The following is an 18,432-nucleotide window of genomic DNA, read 5'->3' as shown; positions in this document are numbered from 1 at the left end:
TTTAATTTTTAAAATACAGCCCCAATTCATGGGTTCATAGCAGAAATCAGATGTTTACATTCACTGCATAAACAGAACCAAAACATTTCCTCACTATTTAATATCAAATGGGACAAAACCTTTCCTGTTTTAGGCCAGTAAGGATTACAATTTTTGTTTATATCTGCTGAAAGCCAGAACAACAAGACAGAGTTTTCTGGAAATGTTTTTACTGAAATATTCAAAGATTTTAAATGTCAAACTTTGAAGAAAAATCAGTCTTATGTTCAATGGAATGAATAAATGTTTTTAGGGTTAATACTCAGTCATGAGGTGTCATAATGTTAGTGGCCGATTTGACCCACATACAGCAGAAACACCCAGAGAACAGAGAACTATTTAGGAAGTTTATTGAGAGGCTGTAAGGTGAGGGAAGGACAGCTGCTGCCTGGAACAGGAAGCTGCAACAGATAGAACAGGTGAGAATCTGCCTGCACGACAAATGATAAATAAACAGATGGGTTTACGGACCTAGCTGGGTCCTATTTCATTCCTACTGACCGCCAGAGGTGGTGCTTCAAGCACTGAATGATCATTGTTGCGCATGTGCAGGTTGAGAATTTAATAACAACATGGTCACATGTGACCTACCGGTGGCTCACGTGAGTCTATAAAGTCACATGACACCGGGAGCCCAGACCCTTCCTTCTTCTCGCGCGCAGGTTGATGAATGCAGTTGTTGACTTTATTCGTTGTTCCTCGTTCGTCTTGCTGCTGGGAGCCTTGTGATCAATCGTGGTTGGAGCTGCGGATGGTTCTGCCCTCCAGAGGCAGCGCAAGCTGCTTTTTCTTCCAGGTTTTCTGGTAAGTTTGTTCTGCTAGCCGGTGGTGTTTTCTGCTCGTGCTGAGTCCGTTCATTTTTTTCAGCAGTAGTTGCTGTCCGCTTTGCTTTGCTTGCTTGACTCGCCAGTGGCGTTTTCTGCTCGTGCTGAGTATTATTCCTTTGTCAGCGTTGCTGTTTGTTTTTCAATTATACATTGCTAACAGCCCTGACTCCCCAGTGGCATTTTCTGCTCGTACTGAGTCTATTTACTGTCTTCGGCAGTGGTTTGCTGCTCGCTTTGGTTTATTCCCTTTCTATTGGCTCGGCGGTAGCGTTTTTCTGCTTGTGCTGAGTCCGTTTAATTTTCGACAGTGGTTTACCGCTCGCTTTTGTTCGTTCCTGTTTGTCTGACTCGCCGGTGGCGTTTTCCGCTCGAGTCCTACGGCTTGTTGTTGTTGCCGTAACACAGTCTTGACGGCGTTTTTTTCTGCCCGTTCGACCCCATCTGTCCCTAGGTCATGGACAATCTTTGTTGTGTGTCCTGTTCGGCTCCTCTGCAGCCTGAGGACGGTCATGACATGTGGCCTCCCTGCCTTGGTGTTGACCATCTCAGGGAGGCGCTTTTGGATCATGCCTGCTCTAATTGCAGCGGTCTGCCCCGAGCGGTGCGGTGGGCCTGGCTGTCTTTGGTGGAGCAGCCTGCTGACTGGGCGGTCTCTGTCTGACAGGATGTGTTGCCGCTTGGACAGGGTGCGGCCTTGACGAAACGGTCGGCTGAGGATGTGCCTTTGGCGTCTGGGAGGAGAGGCAAGCGGCGCAGGCCCCCGGGATTGTCCACTTGAGTGGATCAGCCTCTCAGGGAGGTGCAGGGGAACCGGTGTCTGCAGCTATTAAAATGGCTCTGAGCCGTTTGCAGTTATTGTTCCCCTGGCCCAGCCCGCTCCATCAAGCGCCTTCTTTAGGCGTCGTGATGCCGAGGCCACCTTTGTCATTCCTCCCTCAGGAGCTGCATGCTTGCTGGATAGACACATCGGCCTTTTCCCGCCAGACGGCGGATGGCAGGGCCCTGGCTGCCATGCACGAGGTGCCCAAGTTCGGGTTGGGCTGCATGCCCCCTATTGAATCTGCCATTGCCTCTCTTATTGTTCCTCCTGATGAGGCGATGAGGCCTAATGCCCGTTGTCCATGTCCGCAATCACGGACACAATTTACTGTGTAGGGCCCACGACTCGGGTGCCTGGATGGGCTGGATCAGAAACTCACTCTCCCATCTCATGTTGGGCCTCTTCTCTTCTTTGGAGTCGGTTCCCTGTGCCAGTCAACTCAGGGCTTGTTGGACGCATTCCTGCAGGCCTTCGCCCTGATGACACGTGAGCTTGGATGCACACTCTCTACGCTGGTCCATGCTCGGCACCAGGTGTGGCTGGCGCAATCATCCTTAGCCAAGCCTTGCAGGAGAATGCTGAGGGTTCTTCCTGTGGTTCCGGGGGAACTCTGTGGTTCCACCGCGCTGGAGGCCTTGGAACATCTAGCCCAGGCCTCAAGAACACGGCAGCACATGTTGACCACCAGGGCAGTTCGCCAAGCGATCTCCCTGGGCAACTGGTTCACGTCTATCGACCTGAAAGACGCTTATTTTCATGTCCCCATTGCTCCGGATCATTGGCGGTTTCTCCGCTTCACAGGAGGCACTTCCAGTTCTTCCCTTTGGTCTTTCCCTCTCTCCTCGGGTGTTCACCCGGTGTGTGGCAGCGGCCCTTTCCCCCCTGCACGCATTTGGACTGCGAATTCTGCCTTATTTGGACGACTTGCTCATTTGTGCTGCGACCGAGACACTCGGACGGTGCTTGCCCACATACGTCAGCTGGGGTTCAGAGTGAACCTGGAGAAGAGCAGCCTGATCCCCTCCCCTGACTGTTTATTTAGGCATGATTCTAGATTCTGTTTCCATGACCACCTGTCCTTCTCCTCTGCGGGTCGGCGATATTCTGGCCATGCTTTCCAGCTTCTGTCTTGGCAGGGCTCCATGGTTTGTGGAGTACCTGCGTCTTCTGGGCATGCTCACTGCTGCGTCCAACGTGGTGCCTCTGGGGCTTATGTCATTGCGGCCCCTGCAGATGTGGCTGAACGGGGTCGGCATGGACCCCTCCCGGCGCACTCACAGGCTCCGACGGCTTTGGGTTGTGCCTTGGTGCCTACGGTCTCTGTCCCAGTGGCGGAATGGATCCTACATCATGGCAGGTGTTCCGCTTGCCAGCCTCAGGGCGGCCTATATTCCGGGTCCGCAGAACGTCTCTGCGGACTTTCTGTCTCGGCAGGTAGGTGCCGCTTCAGAGGGAGTGGCAGCTTCACCCAGAGGTGGTGGATCGCATTTGGCCGACCTTCGGCAGAGTGGAGGTGTACCTGTTTGCCTCCAGTGATGTGGTTCACTGTCCCCTCTGGTTCTCCCTGATGGACAGTACCAGTCCTCTGGGCTGCGACACACTGGTGCACGAGTGGCCCCAGACCTTTCTCTATGCCTTTCCCCCATTCCCCCTGATCCCCCAGATGCTCCTGAGGGTTCTCCAGGACAGGCACGAACTTCTGTTGGTAGCCCCTTTTTGGCCGGGAGGACATGGTTTCTTCTGCTGCGCATGCTCTGCTCCGGCTTGCCGATGCGCCTCCCCTCCAGGAGAGACTTCCTCTCCCAGATGGGGGGCCAGATTCTCCACCCCAATCCAGGCCGCCTGAAACTCTAGCTTTGTTCTCTACAGGTGCAGGCTCTGTCTTCTCCCATTTTGGGGGCAGGGTGGGACAGACCATGACTGGCACATGGGCACCGTCCACGCGGGCCGCCTATGGTGCTAAGTGATGGTCTTTGCTGACTGGTGCCGTGGTAAGGGACTGGACCCTGTTTGCTGTCCTGTTTCCCATTTACTGTCCTTCCTTCAGGAGTTGCTGGATTTGGGGCGATCTCCTTCCACTTCGAAGGTGTACAGGTCCTTCTCAAAATATTACCATATTGTGATAAACTTCATTATTTTCCATAATGTCATGATGAAAATTTAACATTCATATATTTTAGATTCATTGCACACTAACTGAAATATTTCAGGTCTTTTATTGTCTTAATACGGATGATTTTGGTATACAGCTCATGAAAACCCAAAATTCCTATCTCACTAAATTAGCATATTTCATCCGACCAACAAAAGAAAAGTGTTTTTAATACAAAAAACGTCAACCTTCAAATAATCATGTACAGTTATGCACTCAATACTTGGTCAGGAATCCTTTTGCAGAAATGACTGCTTCAATGCGGCGTGACATGGAGGCAATCAGCCTGTGGCACTGCTGAGGTCTTATGGAGGCCCAGGATGCTTCGATAGCGGCCTTTAGCTCATCCAGAGTGTTGGGTCTTGAGTCTCTCAACGTTCTCTTCACGATATCCCACAGATTCTCTATGGGGTTCAGGTCAGGAGAGTTGGCAGGCCAATTGAGCACAGTGATACCATGGTCAGTAAACCATTTACCAGTGGTTTTGGCACTGTGAGCAGGTGCCAGGTCGTGCTGAAAAATGAAATCTTCATCTCCATGAAGCTTTTCAGCAGATGGAAGCATGAAGTGCTCCAAAATCTCCTGATAGCTAGCTGCATTGACCCTGCCCTTAATAAAACACAGTGGACCAACACCAGCAGCTGACACGGCACCCCAGACCATCACTGACTGTCGGTACTTGACACTGGACTTCTGGCATTTTGGCATTTCCTTCTCCCCAGTCTTCCTCCAGACTCTGGCACCTTGATTTCCGAATGACATGCAGAATTTGCTTTCATCCGAAAAAAGTACTTTGGACCACTGAGCAACAGTCCAGTGCTGCTTCTCTGTAGCCCAGGTCTGGGGAATGCGGCACCTGTAGCCCATTTCCTGCACACGCCTGTGCACGGTGGCTCTGGATGTTTCTACTCCAGACTCAGTCCACTGCTTCCGCAAGTCCCCCAAGGTCTGGAATCGGCCCTTCTCCACAATCTTCCTCAGGGTCCGGTCTCCTCTTCTCGCTGTGCAGCGTTTTCTGCCACACTTTTTCCTTCCCACAGACTTCCCACTGAGGTGCCTTGATACAGCACTCTGGGAACAGCCTATTCGTTCAGAAATTTCTTTCTGTGTCTTACCCTCTTGCTTGAGGGTGTCAATAGTGTCCTTCTGGACAGCAGTCAGGTCGGCAGTCTTACCCATGATTGGGGTTTTGAGTGATGAACCAGGCTGGGAGTTTTAAAGGCCTCAGGAATCTTTTGCAGGTGTTTAGAGTTAACTCGTTGATTCAGATGATTAGGTTCATAGCTCGTTTAGAGACCCTTTTAATGATATTCTAATTTTGTGAGATAGGAATTTTGGGTTTTCATGAGCTGTATGCCAAAATCATCCGTATTAAGACAATAAAAGACCTGAAATATTTCAGTTAGTGTGCAATGAATCTAAAATATATGAATGTTAAATTTTCATCATGACATTATGGAAAATAATGAACTTTATCACAATATGCTAATATTTTGAGAAGGACCTGTATGTAGCAGCCATTTCCCGTTGGCATTTGGGTTTTGTGGTTGCTCTGTCAGCCGGCATGGGGATGTCATGCAGTTCTTGAAGGGTGCCAGGCACTTGTGTCCACCCAGACACCCTGTGGCCCCTGCGTGGGATTTGTCGCTGGTGCTTGCAGCCCTTCAGTCTCCCCCTTTTGAACCCATTACGAGGTTGGACCTCAAGTGGCTCTCCCTGAAAACCACCTTCCTGTTGGCCATGGTTTCTGCTAAACGGGTGGGGGGATTGCATGCTCTGTCTGTGTCTGAACCATGTTGTCAGTGGAACCCGGATGGCTTCGGTGTTACGCTGTGGACTAATGCTTCCTTTGTTCCGAAGGTGCCTGCAGTGGCTGGCAGTGTTCTGCCGCTCCGACTTTCCCGTTTTAATCCTGGTACCCCTCTAAGCCTCTTTGCCCTGTTCGTGCGCTTGAGGCATATGTCCGCTCAATGGCACCCATTCCTCAGACTGACTGTCTCTTTATCTGTTATGCTGGCTCTCGGAGGGGTAAGGCCCTTTCTAGACAGCGGTTGGCACATTGGATTGTGGAGACGATCTCTGTGGCTCACTCCTTGCAGGATCGGCCACTGCCAGGTGGCGTGCGATGTCACTCCACTAGGAGCCTGTCCACCTCGTGGGCTGCCATGACCAGAGTGCCTCTGGAGCCCATTTGTGAAGCTGCTTCCTGGACAGCGCTGAGCACCTACGCCAGATTTTACAGAGTGAACATCGCATCCCCTGCAGGGCATACTGGAGCAGCCACCTTCTGCGTCCTGCTGAGGTTGGTGGTGTTGCTGTGTTCCTTAAGGTCTCCATGGGATCCCTCGGGACCCTTTTGGTATGCGTCATCCAGTGCTTGAAGCCCCGCCTCTGGCGGTCAGTAGGGATGAAATAGAGCGAAAGTTACAACTGTAACTATGGTTCTATGAATCCTGGATGACCGCCAGAGCGCTCGGTCCCTCGGTCTCCATGTGCTCGTGAGACGATTGTCGAGACTGGGCTTCCGGAGTCATGTGACTATATAGACTCACGTGAGCCACCGGTAGGTCACATGTGACCATGTTGTTATTAAATTCTCGACCTGCACATGCGCAAGACTGATCATTCAGTGCTTGATGCACCGCTTCTGGCTGTCATCCGGGTTTCATAGAACTGTAGTTACAGTCGTAACTTTCGTTCTGATCCACCAGGGAGAGGGAGCTGAGTCCAGACCAGAGGAAGGGTGCATCGCCAGAACTTCAGAGGGCTGGAGGTTGGAGGACCGTCGGAGGGTGGACAGGCTTGGCAAGGTGGGGCTCAGGCGGATTGCCAGCTGGTAACTGGTCCGGGTTTCATTCTTCTGTTCAAGCTGGTTTAGGTATCCCCTTAAAGGAGCGAGACAGGTTCAGGTTCCTAAACAAGACAGCGGTTTAGTATTTTCTTTCAAAGATAACTTGCAACAGACAAGACTTAATCTGGCCAGGTTGTATTACCGCATGGGCAAAACACTCAGGCGATGAGATACTGGCAATCCATTCTCTTTATATTTCACCAGGTGATCATCCCAACAAGCCGCACCTGTCACCCTCTAGGAACGGTCTCTGGTATCACCTAGTGACTGAAGATGGTTGGTAGCAGCCTAGGACAGAGTCCAGATTCTTACATGAGGTTGTTAATCAGTTGCTTCTGACTGGTTAATCAGTTCCAGGTGGTGACTCTTCACGGGGAAGTGTGTGCTCCTGTGGGGCAGAGTTTGGAGACTAATACAAACCATTAGAGTTTATTAGGAAAATCTTGACCAACCGAGCCAGCGAGGACTGATCAATCTTCCAAGATTCAAATGTATTAGTGGTTGTTTTGTTTGCATCGTTCTCTGTATCCTGTCTTTTTACTTTTGGGTAAAGTTCCTCCTAGACTGTGTTTAGTTCTCCAATTGCCCTGTGAAGAATTCTTCAACTTATGCTTAACATGTTATTTGCAAGAGTACACATTTGTCATAATAATAATGCAGTGTAAGTGAAATCCAAAAACCTGAACCCACTCAGCTGTCCTGCCTGCCTGCCTGCTTTCAAGTCATGGTGAAACAGTTTGATTTGGGACTAAAGTCGTCTGTTTTTTTTAGCTTTAGTAGTTCCAGTATTGGCAAGGCTATTTAGGGAAAACTGTTTTAGGACTTTGAATTAATCTCTTCTTTTCATGTGAAAATATTAGGACACTCTGACAGCTGTCTGGGGTATTCTGTGAGATTGGTACGGGATCTGAAGTGGCCTCAGAAGAATTTAATACAAAATTAATACAAAATAGTCTCATCATCCAAGCAAGTTCACCCTGACAGTAGGCCTCAATATGCTTAAGCAAGTCTTCAAAACCCCTAAAATGTCATCACAGGACCTACATCAAGCTCGTGCCACTGCTGAAATGGAGGTCAATGCCCGTACAATCAGACAGAGACTCCATACAATTTAGCTTTGATGTGTGGTCTGCAAAAGGAACCTTTGCTCTCTAAGAACACTATGAAAGCCAGACTAAAGTTTGCCAAAGAGGATGTAGACAAAGACCAAGATACCTAGAATAGATTTATTTGGACAGCTGTGTCTAAAAATGTTTTTAATTGCACACCAGAACAGAAATGTGTGGCATGAATCAAATACTGCTATTCATGAAAAGAAACTCATAACTGTGATAGAAAAAGAGATTATACATCAATATGTGAGCATTTCCTAATAAAAAAAAAAAACGTACATTTAATGTAGTGTCTTATTTTCTTAATATTACTTTTAATTCCTTATTTCATTACTCTTTCCATTTGAACCAAAGTGTTGATTAATCTTAGTATTGATTCTAAATAGATTGTTATCCTGAGATGTATGTAGAAATATAGAGATATCTCTTCCTGTAATAGATATTGCCTCCTAAAGAGGTAAAGAAATCATCCTTGGGATTGATGATTTTTAGATTATGACACTGATTTAGTTCTGAACATTGATCTAAATTATAGTTGCTTTATCTCGCTACTCAAGATGTATTTAAATGTTCTGGCTTTAACATAATTGTGCTTTGTTTGTACAATACCATAATTATTTTTTTCAAAAACGTTGAATATCCTTGTAGTGAACCTTCCGCCACCTCATATTATAAACCATTATAATGTCACTCAGTGACACAGGGCAGGATTCAAGTCATGATCATTAGGCAAAATATATAAGTGGGAACAGTTCACTGGCGAGCAGCAAATGTTTGCTGTTCTCTAGAGTGTCGAGAGGATACATCTTCTTTCAATGAACAGTGCCTGTCTTTAATCTGTTCTTTTTGTAGTTTAAAAAATTATTCTGTTTTCTTTTTATAGCCTGTCAAAAAAGATAATAGTGATGTACAAAGAGGGTAAGTTTACCATCATATTGAACTCCACACGTGTTCGTCCTGTAAAGTTTTATCTCAGTGGGTTTTACAATATCCCTCATGTTAAGTATTATTACATCTTTCTGTGCTTTGTGTACATCATGACTGTCCTTGGCAATGGTTTTCTGCTTTCTGTTATCTACCTGGTGAAGACTCTTCACACTCCCAGATACATTATAGTGTTCAACTTGGCTCTGACAGATCTGTGTGGGAGCACTGCTCTCATCCCAAAACTATTGGACACATTTTTGTTTGAGAGGAGATACATTGTTTATGAGGCATGCCTAAGTTACATGTTCTTTGTTTTATTCTTTGGAAGTATGCAGTCATGGACGCTTGTCGCAATGGCATATGACAGATTAATTGCAATTTGTTTTCCATTAAGATACAATGTTATTGTCACAAAGAAATCAATAGTCACGATTCTGCTGTGTTCATGGATATCTATGTTGATGGTCATTGCAGTCTTAGTTGGTCTTCTTGAGCGCCTGTCCTTCTGTGGATCTATAGTAATACAAAGTTTTTTCTGTGATCATGGACCAACATTTCGTCTAGCATGTAATGACACTTTTCTAAATACTGTAATGGCATATTTTACTTTTACTTTGGTCATCTGCATTCCTCTTGTACTGATAGGTGCCACCTATGTTTGCATTTCTATAGCGCTGAGCAGGACTGCATCCAGAGAAGAACGACTTAAAGCAATGCAAACTTGTACTTCTCATCTGATTCTGGTGGCACTATCTGTCATACCATATCTGGGCACAAATATAATTGTAAACATTACTAATATTAGTCCTAATGTGAGAATCTTCAATTCCAGCTTGTCACACATATGTCCCACTCTGCTTAATCCCATTATATACTCTTTAAAGACAGAGGAAGTGACAAGTGCAGTTAAGAAGCTATTAAAAAAAAAAAGAGGCATAATATCAAATTGATAAACTTGCTTTTACTGACTTGCAAGCCTACGTTGAAAGTCAAGATCTGTTGGCTGTCATCTCAATTCTTCTTGTGGGCTCACATATTTATCCTGGGTTGTGACCAAAAATACTGCATCTATCATTGTTTTTCAAAGAGGACATGCAGAACTCTGTGGCAGAATGCTTAATTTTAGGCTTCCCATTATTTAGAATTTCACTAATTTGGTCTTACTCATCTTTATAACCTCACAGATAGTGTGTTATTTGTCAGTCAGTCATTTTCTACCGCTTATTCCATAGTGGGTCACGGGGGAGCTGGTTCCTATCTCCAGCAGTCTATGGGCGAGAGGCAGGGTACACCCTGGACAGGTCGCCAGTCCATCGCAGGGCAACACACATACAACCATGCACACACTCATTCATACACCTAAGGGAAATTTAGAGTTACCAATTAACCTAACAGGCATGTCTTTGGACTGTGGGAGGAAGCCGGAGTACCCGGTGAGAACCCACGCATGCACGGGGAGAACATGCAAACTCCATGCAGAAAGACCCCAGGCCGGGAATCGAACCCAGGACCTTCTTGCTGCAAGGCAACAGTGCTACCAACTGTTAGGTTAATTGGTCACTCTAAATTGACCTTAGGTGTATGAATGAGTGTGTGCATGGTTGTTTGTGTGTTGCCCTGCGATGGACTGGCGATCTGTCCAGGGTGTACCCTGCCTCTCGCCCATAGACTGCTGGAGATAGGCACCAGCTCCCCCGCGACCCACTATGGAATAAGCGGTAGAAAATGACTGACTGACTGTGTTATTTGTAAAGCACAAAATTTCATAGGTATGCCCACATCCTCCCAGTAAATTCTGTAAAAGATTACCGGCCAAATTCACATATTTAATTTTCACTCTGCAATGTCAATTTTTACATTGAATACCAAGGTAAAATGTTGTCTTTGAGACTATGAAGGTTTTTTTTATTTGATGAAGTCTGCTCTTTGTCTGGTGTTTATCAAAGTATATTGATGACTATTTTATATATGTAATATATTAAACTGTCAGAAATTAAAAACGTTACGTTATACTGTCATCTGTCATTAAAAAATAGCAACATGCATATGGTTTCAGTGACCACTTATAATTTCGGTTTTAATTTTTCTTCAAGAAGGAAAATGGGGCCAAGATCAAAGTAGACGTTAACAGTCTTAAAACAACTCCACTGTTTGGATTGTATTTTATTCAGACTCTCATTTAAAAGGCGTTGCAATACATGATGCCATAGAAAAATGACGCTCCTACATCGCCTTCCTAAAGATTTAACTCTGCAGCATACACACAATACCCACACATTACCATGCTGTTTTTTTTAAAGAAAATATATCTCCCAAAGTCAGAAGCTGCACAGTTATGATTTTAGCTTTTTCCTGAGATTCTAAATTGAAGTGAATAATGAATATTATTGCAAGTTTGTTGTTAGTGAATGTTGTTCCTATACTTTAATATTGATCTGTCCAGAATGTACCGTATCTGGAGTGTGTGTAGCATGAGTTGAGTCAATGTAGAAAAGTGAATTGCAGAAAGCTTATGGGAAAAAAGCAAAATGGTGATAGAAACATGTAACTGAGGCAATCTAGTGTTCAAGACTGAGTTCCTGTAATAAAGTTGCAAATTCTCATCAAAAATGTCCTATTTCTTTTTTATTTTAAAATACAGCTCGAGTTCATGTGTTCATAGCAGAAATCAGATGTTTACATTCACAAACAGAACCAAAACCTTTTTCTCCTTGTTTGATATTAAATCGGACAAAGCTTTCCCTGTTTTAGGCCAGTAAGGATTACAATTTTTGTTTATATTTGCTGAAAGCCAGAACAACAGGACAGACTTTTCTGGAACAGTTTTGGAGAAATATTCAAAGTTAGAAGTTTACATACACTAAGACTACTGTGCCTATAATAATCCGAGAAAGCGCTGACAATCATTATGCCACAGTTTTGTAAGCTTCTGATAGGTTAGTTTACAACATTTGAATTGAATGGAGGCACACCTGTGGATACAATTTAAGGCAGCAACTCAGTCATGTTGCTTCATTGTGTGACATCATGGAAAAATCTAAATAAATCAGCCAAGATGTTGCGAATTGTTTACCTCAAAAAGTCTGGTTCATAGTTGGGTACAATTTCTAGATTCCATTAGGTCTAGCTTTCATCTGTTCAAACAGATAAATGCAAGTATTAACACCATGGAAATGTACACCCATCATGCTGTTTCGGAAGATTACAAGATCTGTCTCAAAGGTTAATGTAATTTGGTGTGAAATATGCTTATGAACCACATAACAATAGCAAAATATCCTGTAAGGATGCTTGATGAAGAATAGGCAATAATTAACAATACATTTAAAAAACTGATTTGAAATATGTAAACTTTGAAGATAAACCAGTCTTATTGTTTAATGGAATGAATAAAACTTTTAATGATTAATACTCAGTCATGAGGTTGTTAATTAGTTGCTTCTGACTGGTTAATCAGTCCCAGGTGGTTACTCTTCACGGGGAAGTGCGTGCTCCTATGGGGCAGAGTTTGCAGACTAATACCAACCATTAGAGTTTATTAGGAAAATCTTGACCGACCGAGCCAGAGAGGACTGATCAATCTTTCAAGATTCAAATGTATCAGTGGTTGTTTTGTTTCAATTCAATTCAATTCAATTCAAAGATACTTTATTGATTCCCGAGGGGAAATTAGAATTCCAGTACAACCCATCCAAACATACATCATGACACAAGACAAGGGGGGACGGGTCACCGAGGCTTTGCTGCCCACTCACAGGCGCTGCCCTTGCTAGATGAGAAAAGAGGCCACGTTAGGTAAGTAGAGGGAAAAAAAATCATATTTCACACTTTATCCTTAGCAGGATACAGTTTGAGATTGCAAAAAACCTCAGCACAAAGAAGCAACAAATTTACAAAACAACATCATGGCGGGAACAATGAAGGGGGTGTGAGGAGTGCAAATGTTTATCTTGAGCATGTGTGTGTGTGCAAGTGAGTGTGTGCAAGTAAGTCCATGAAGCACTGTCACAGAGGCCATTGTCCTTGATGGTTAGTTGGAATGTACATCAACCGGCCAAGTTCTGAGCAGGTCCACAGGTGTCCTCAGGGAAGGGAGGGGGCAGAGGGAGCAGAGCGTCATGTTTACATAACTTCCAGGAGAAGTTGAAGATAGCCAGCCATCAAGGCCACGCAGGGGAGCCAGATTTAGAAAAACAATAATTATTTGGGTTAGGCTGACTCTTAATTTTCCGTCAGCCTTGAGAGTCTCACTGGTGCTTCTCAAAGGCAAATCCAAACAGCCAAATTCCTGGTCTTTCTGCAAGATCCAAGCGAACAACTTTCTCCAAGATTTATACCATTTCACCCCTGAGTCCAGGAACCGCAACCTGCCTGCGATCCTGTATAAGGATCACATCCAGTCTGCGATTCAGCTCACGTAACATCTCAGTCTGAGTGTTGATCGCTCTGAAGATCCCATCACACATGCCAGGCAGCCTTACAATGGCCAGAACAGCTGCTGACATTCTCCGAATTTCTCGATATGCCAGGTAATCGCTGACTCCAAAAAGCAGAAATCCTGATATCAAACTTCCAATTACAGGTCCTTCTCAAAATATTAGCATATTGTGATAAAGTTCATTATTTTCCATAATGTCATGATGAAAATTTAACATTCATATATTTTAGATTCATTGCACACTAACTAAAATATTTCAGGTCTTTTATTGTCTTAATACGGATGATTTTGGCATACAGCTCATGAAAACCCAAAATTCCTATCTCACAAAATTAGCATATCATTAAAAGGGTCTCTAAACGAGCTATGAACCTAATCATCTGAATCAACGAGTTAACTCTAAACACCTGCAAAAGATTCCTGAGGCCTTTAAAACTCCCAGCCTGGTTCATCACTCAAAACCCCAATCATGGGTAAGACTGCCGACCTGACTGCTGTCCACAAGGCCACCATTGACACCCTCAAGCAAGAGGGTAAGACACAGAAAGACATTTCTGAACGAATAGGCTGTTCCCAGAGTGCTGTATCAAGGCACCTCAGTGGGAAGTCTGTGGGAAGGAAAAAGTGTGGCAGAAAACGCTGCACAACAAGAAGAGGTGACCGGACCCTGAGGAAGATTGTGGAGAAGGGCCGATTCCAGACCTTGGGGGACCTGCAGAAGCAGTGGACTGAGTCTGGAGTAGAAACATCCAGAGCCACCATGCACAGGCGTGTGCAGGAAATGGGCTACAGGTGCCGCATTCCCCAGGTCAAGCCACTTTTGAACCAGAAACAGCGGCAGAAGCGCCTGACCTGGGCTACAGAGAAGCAGCACAGGACTGTTGCTCAGTGGTCCAAAGTACTTTTTTCGGATGAAAGCAAATTCTGCATGTCATTCGGAAATCAAGGTGCCAGAGTCTGGAGGAAGACTGGGGAGAAGGAAATGCCAGAAGTCCAGTGTCAAGTACCCACAGTCAGTGATGGTCTGGGGTGCCGTGTCAGGTGCTGGTGTTGGTCCACTGTGTTTTATCAAGGGCAGGGTCAATGCAGCTAGCTATCAGGAGATTTTGGAGCACTTCATGCTTCCATCTGCTGAAAAGCTTTATGGAGATGAAGATTTCTTTTTTCAGCACGACCTGGCACCTGCTCACAGTGCCAAAACCACTGGTAAATGGTTTACTGACCATGGTATCACTGTGCTCAATTGGCCTGCCAACTCTCCTGACCTGAACCCCATAGAGAATCTGTGGGATATCGTGAAGAGAACGTTGAGAGACTCAAGACCCAACACTCTGGATGAGCTAAAGGCCGCTATCGAAGCATCCTGGGCCTCCATAAGACCTCAGCAGTGCCACAGGCTGATTGCCTCCATGTCACGCCGCATTGAAGCAGTCATTTCTGAAATATGCTAATTTTGTGAGATAGAAATTTTGGGTTTTCATGAGCTGTATGCCAAAATCATCCGTATTAAGACAATAAAAGACCTGAAATATTTCAGTTAGTGTGCAATGAATCTAAAATATATGAATGTTAAATTTTCATCATGACATTATGGAAAATAATGAACTTTATCACAATATGCTAATATTTTGAGAAGGACCTGTACACATCTTCCACATCCTCGACTGACATTATCGACAGACACACAATCCTCCACTTCTGCCAGAGGTCCATCGTGTATCCGGAGAAAAATGTTCCGTCCGGGCAAGTGGGCTCTCCCGACCCCTGTCTTCTCGTCGAGAAAATTTGATCAATTGCATTGAGAGACCAGCTGACCAAATCCATATTTTGGAAGAATTTGGAAGATGTGCAAAAAAGAGGCTCCAAAAAAAAGACAAGACACAGAGCTGAAGCAGGGCAGATATGGGAGGGGTGCAGGAGACAGAGAAAAAGCGTCCACCTCCACCGAGAGCAGGAAAAAGAAAGTTTGCATCGTTCTCTGCATCCTGTCTTTTTGTTTTTGGGTAAACTTCCTCCTAGACTGTGTTTAGTTCTCCAATTGTTTTTCTGTTTGAACAAGCCAGGAGCTAGACGTCTCACATCTAATCTCTTCTATTCAGTAAATAATCCACCAGCAGTTTCGACCTTCAGCAGAGAACATGGAGTATCAACAACAATAACGCTGCCTCCAACAGCTCCAGCAGAAACAATCGGCCAGTTGGCTGAGAAAGAGAGATCATCATAAAAGGTCTCCCCGTCAAAATCCATAGGAGAGGTGGACGCCCCCATTATACCCCTCCCCCCAAACCCAGACACAGACTGACACTCCGTTAAACCCCCCTCACCCCAGACCCCGACCCAGACTGACACCCCTGGTAAACCCCCCTCACCCCAGACCCCCACCCAGACCGCACAGAACTCTCCCATCTCCTCACTGAGCCCGGTTTTTGCTTTACTGGATTCTGATTAAATGAAACGAGCTCTTAAAATCAGGACCCAAATGGCTCTGACATCTTCTCCATTCAACACCCCCTGTGGCCGAGGCCCTGCTACTGAACCAACATCTTCCAAATGCCGCAGAGCTCCACCACCTCCTAATCTATCTCCTCCTAATCAGGACCTTCAAATCACTTCTCTGTGATACAGTCTGGGCCCCAGTGGTAACTCTATCAGAAATGAGCATGTCCAGAAAAAACTTGGGCCCCTAATAGGAGATAGTTGTAAAATCTCTGTGCTTATACGTGACAGAAAGAGCAAAACCAAAAGGATAAGAGACAGTAATAAACAATAAAAAAAAGCCATAAACTGTCAGGTACAACCAGACACAGAGTTAATATCAACTAAGTCATATAAACTGGCTTTATTGAACATTAGAGCTGTCAGTAAAATAATTTTTAATCATTGACTTCATTACTGACCATGATCTTAATGTTATGTTTTTAACAGAAACACGGTTACATACATTTAATGAAGCTCCCATTCTGATAGAGGCGACGCCTCCGAACTACAATTTTCTTTGTGAGAGAGGGTGGCCACTTTGTTTAAAGATTTATTAGAGTGTAAAAAAGCATTTCTGGGCAAATTTGACTCTTTTGAATATTTGGCTCTCCAGGTAAAGAGCCTGGTCCGAATCATGTTCTTGAATATTTACAGGTCTCCTAAGTCCAAAACAAACTTTATCAGTGATTTTAATTAACTTTTATATGTGATATGTGTTGATTATGACTGTTTAATTACTGTGGGAGACTTCAACATTCACATGGACTATCCTGAAGACAGAAGTGCAATACATCTATATGACACTCTTAGAAATTTTGGTTTGACTCAACATGTTAAACAGCAAACGCACAAACAGGGACATATTTTGGGCTTGATCATCACTAAGGGTCTAAACATTTCCAAGGTGTCTGTAACTGATGTTGCCCTATCTAACCACGTTTCTGTTATTTTTGAAAGCATCATCTGCAATGACTCAGTTTGCCAAAGAGACATGATAAGAAAACGCATCTTTAAGGACGGTGCTGCTGAAACCTTTTACCAGATTTACTCTTCTACCTCCACTTTGCTCTGTAACACTGTAGATGAGCTGGTAGATAACTTTCATTCTAAAATCTCGGACATCGTTGATTCAGTTGCTCCAATTAAAGTGAAAGTCGTTTCTGGGGAGAAAATGTCTCCGTGGAGAAGTGCTCCACCAGTCAGAAGTGAAAAAAAGGAGTGTCCAAAAGCTGAACGCAGGTGGCGAAAGACTGGACTCCAGGTTTACTATATTATCTATAAAGAGAGACTATACAGATATAACCTACAACTGAAAAATGCAAGGGAATCTTTCTTTTCTGAGATCATCAGCAAAAACATTAACAATGCTCGTGCATTATTTGCCACCGTCGACAGGTTAACAAACCCTCCTGTAACTGTAGCATCTGAACTCCACTCTACCAGGGCCTGCAATGAATTTGCTAAATTCTTTACTGAAAAAATCCAAAAGATCAGAGAGGCAGTCAGCACATCCACATCAACTCCAGTACCAATGTTGTCTCCAACTAGAACTGATTTTGACAAAATTTCCCAATTTCACCAAATAAACTACAAAAACGTAGAAGAAATTGTTCAGCAACTAAGCTCTTCTTCCTGCTGTCTCGATGTTTTACCCACAGCTTTCCTTAAGCTTTGCCCGTAATAACATCTGATTTAACACAAATAATAAACACGTCCCTTTTGTCAGGTATTTCCCCCCAGGCCCTGAAAACAGCAATCATCAAACCTCTATTGAAAAAGAGCAACTTGGACAAGCTGCTACTACAGAACTACAGGCCTATATCAAACCTCCCCTTCATCAGTAAGATTATTGAAAAAGCTATGCTTCAGCAGTTAAGCAACTTCCTAACAACGACCAGCCGCTTCGATGTCTTCCAGTCAGGCTTCCTGCTCACCACAGTACAGAGACTGCTCTTGTCAAGGTGTTCAATGACATCCGTATAAAGGCAGACTGTGGAAGAACCACAGTGCTGGTATTATTGGACCTTAGTGCAGCATTTGACACTGTTGATCATTCCATTTTATTAGAGTGCCTGGAAAACTGGGTCGGCCTTTCTGGTACTGTCGGGTTCTGGGAGCCTGTCTGTTTTCTGCTTGCTGCTAACCTTATTCGTCCAGCAGAGGGTGTCGAGCTACAGGAGGAATGTGGACAGGTGTTTCCCATCTTCTGATCGCCGTGTACGCTACTTAAGCCGTGGCTGCCTGCTACTCGTCGCCTGAGTGTTGAGCCTATGTGGTAATCATCTCGAGCCAGTTTTTGGATTTTGATCTGCTCTGTTCCTTTCTGACATTTGTGTTTTCGCCTTAGGTATCAGTAACCTTGATGTCCATCGATCCCTTAACTATTCCTCGAGCGCTTGGAGCCTTTTGGATTACCTGTCTGGAATTCTACGTACACTCCTGGACTGAGCAATCTTCACCTTTTACTGGATCTGTGCTACATTACGACAAGCGTACTTCTCCTGCAGACCTGTCCACCCTCCTACGTAACTCCTGCTTCACCTTCCGCTCGCTTTCCACAGAAAGCACGTTTCGCTGTGAGCTCTACTTCAGTTCTCCTAAACCCCGTCTCCCCTGGCGGATTCCGTTCACTCTCTAGTAAGAGCATTTATTTATATTCATGATATTTATATTTATATATACATTGCCGTCCTGTTTTCTTATCAGTTCTTTTTTCTCGCAGTTGGAGAGACCAGATCCCTGTCATCCCTGTGTAGAATTTAGAAATAATAAACTTCTTTTCACCGTT

At 44.7% G+C, this 18,432-nt stretch overlaps 1 protein-coding gene and 2 long non-coding RNA genes across 3 annotated transcripts; all 3 read left to right on the top strand.

Moving 5' to 3' along the window:
* LOC124876691 lies at positions 1 to 7,992 on the top strand. Its single transcript, XR_007040352.1, has 3 exons — positions 1 to 843; positions 6,550 to 6,648; positions 6,894 to 7,992. It is a non-coding gene; the product is annotated as an uncharacterized LOC124876691 (long non-coding RNA).
* A 210-nt stretch (positions 7,993 to 8,202) lies between these two features.
* LOC124876654 (olfactory receptor 1-like) lies at positions 8,203 to 9,964 on the top strand. Its single transcript, XM_047379596.1, has one exon. It carries the CDS (start codon positions 8,707 to 8,709, stop codon positions 9,676 to 9,678), a length of 972 nt encoding a protein of 323 aa, XP_047235552.1. The 5' UTR covers positions 8,203 to 8,706; the 3' UTR covers positions 9,679 to 9,964.
* Positions 9,965 to 17,762: 7,798 nt separating this feature from the next.
* Positions 17,763 to 18,432, top strand: LOC124877016. Its single transcript, XR_007040430.1, has 3 exons — positions 17,763 to 17,919; positions 17,992 to 18,281; positions 18,367 to 18,432. It is a non-coding gene; the product is annotated as an uncharacterized LOC124877016 (long non-coding RNA).

The sequence above is a fragment of the Girardinichthys multiradiatus genome, chromosome 11 (assembly GCF_021462225.1).
Source record: "Girardinichthys multiradiatus isolate DD_20200921_A chromosome 11, DD_fGirMul_XY1, whole genome shotgun sequence".
NCBI lineage: Eukaryota > Metazoa > Chordata > Actinopteri > Cyprinodontiformes > Goodeidae > Girardinichthys > Girardinichthys multiradiatus.
The sequence above is the reverse complement of the archived record's forward strand: the minus strand, read 5'-3'. Positions and strand labels throughout refer to the sequence as shown.

Coding starts and splice junctions, on each gene's coding strand:
- LOC124876654 (XM_047379596.1), top strand. CDS start 8,707: ATGTACAAAGAGGGTAAGTTTACCATCATATTGAACTCCACACGTGTT.